Source organism: Saprolegnia diclina (assembly GCF_000281045.1).
Source record: "Saprolegnia diclina VS20 unplaced genomic scaffold supercont1.8, whole genome shotgun sequence".
In the NCBI taxonomy this organism is placed as follows: Eukaryota; Oomycota; class Saprolegniomycetes; order Saprolegniales; family Saprolegniaceae; genus Saprolegnia; species Saprolegnia diclina.
Window position 1 is genome coordinate 1,004,320 of NW_008246075.1, and position 722 is coordinate 1,005,041.

A 722-nucleotide genomic window follows, 5' to 3' on the forward strand; every position below is an offset into this window, starting at 1 on the left:
CTGGCTTGGAAGTTGGCGTCACCACTCACCGGGTGCCGGGTGAGGTCGTTGCCGTAGTAGTCGGTGTTGGCCTGCGCCGCGCCGCACGATCCACTTGGGCCGCTGCACGACACTGCCGTCGCACTCCAACGCTTGTCTGCGAGCTGGCTCTTGAGGTAGCAAAAGCCATTGTTGATCGTGAAGCCGGCACAGCCGCTCGTTGCCGAGCACTTATCACAGCAGTCGCTCACCTGGAAGGTGGCGTCACCGACCGCCGGGTGCCGGGTGATATCGTTGCCGTAGTAGTCGGTGTTGGCCTGCGTCGCACCGCACGATGTACTGGAGTGACTACCGGAGACCGCCGACTCACTCCAACTCTTGTTTTCAAGCTTGCTCTTGAGGTAGCAGAAGCCGCCGTTGACCGTAAAACCGGCACAGCCGCTCGTTGCTGAGCACTTGTCGCAACAGTCGCTCGCTTGGCCGTTCGCGTCGCCACTCACGGGGTGCCGCGTGAGGTCGTTGCCGTAGTAGTCGGTGTTGGCTTCAATCGTGCACTTGCTGTTGACAGGCGCGGGGGGCGGGGCCGGTGCCGGAGCTTGGTCGATCTTGGCTGCACCTTGCGACACAAAGTAGCCCTGGTTCCAGAGGCGCTGGAAGCCGTCGGGAAAGAAGAGACCGGCGTCGGGACCGGCGCTCGAGTCGCTCGACTGGCCCACGCACTGCCCGTCCGACTCGCCGGGGAC

The 722-nt window shown here is 63.7% G+C and overlaps 1 protein-coding gene across 1 annotated transcript; it reads right to left on the reverse strand.

The window, feature by feature from the left end:
• Window positions 1-29: 29 nt before the first annotated feature.
• SDRG_03627 (hypothetical protein) lies at window positions 30-710 on the reverse strand (the record flags this gene model as incomplete). The annotated part of the gene is made up of 1 exon (XM_008609263.1): window positions 30-710. A coding segment is annotated over one exon (681 nt), but the record flags the coding sequence as incomplete, so codon positions are not given.
• Between the last annotated feature and the right edge of the window lie 12 nt (window positions 711-722).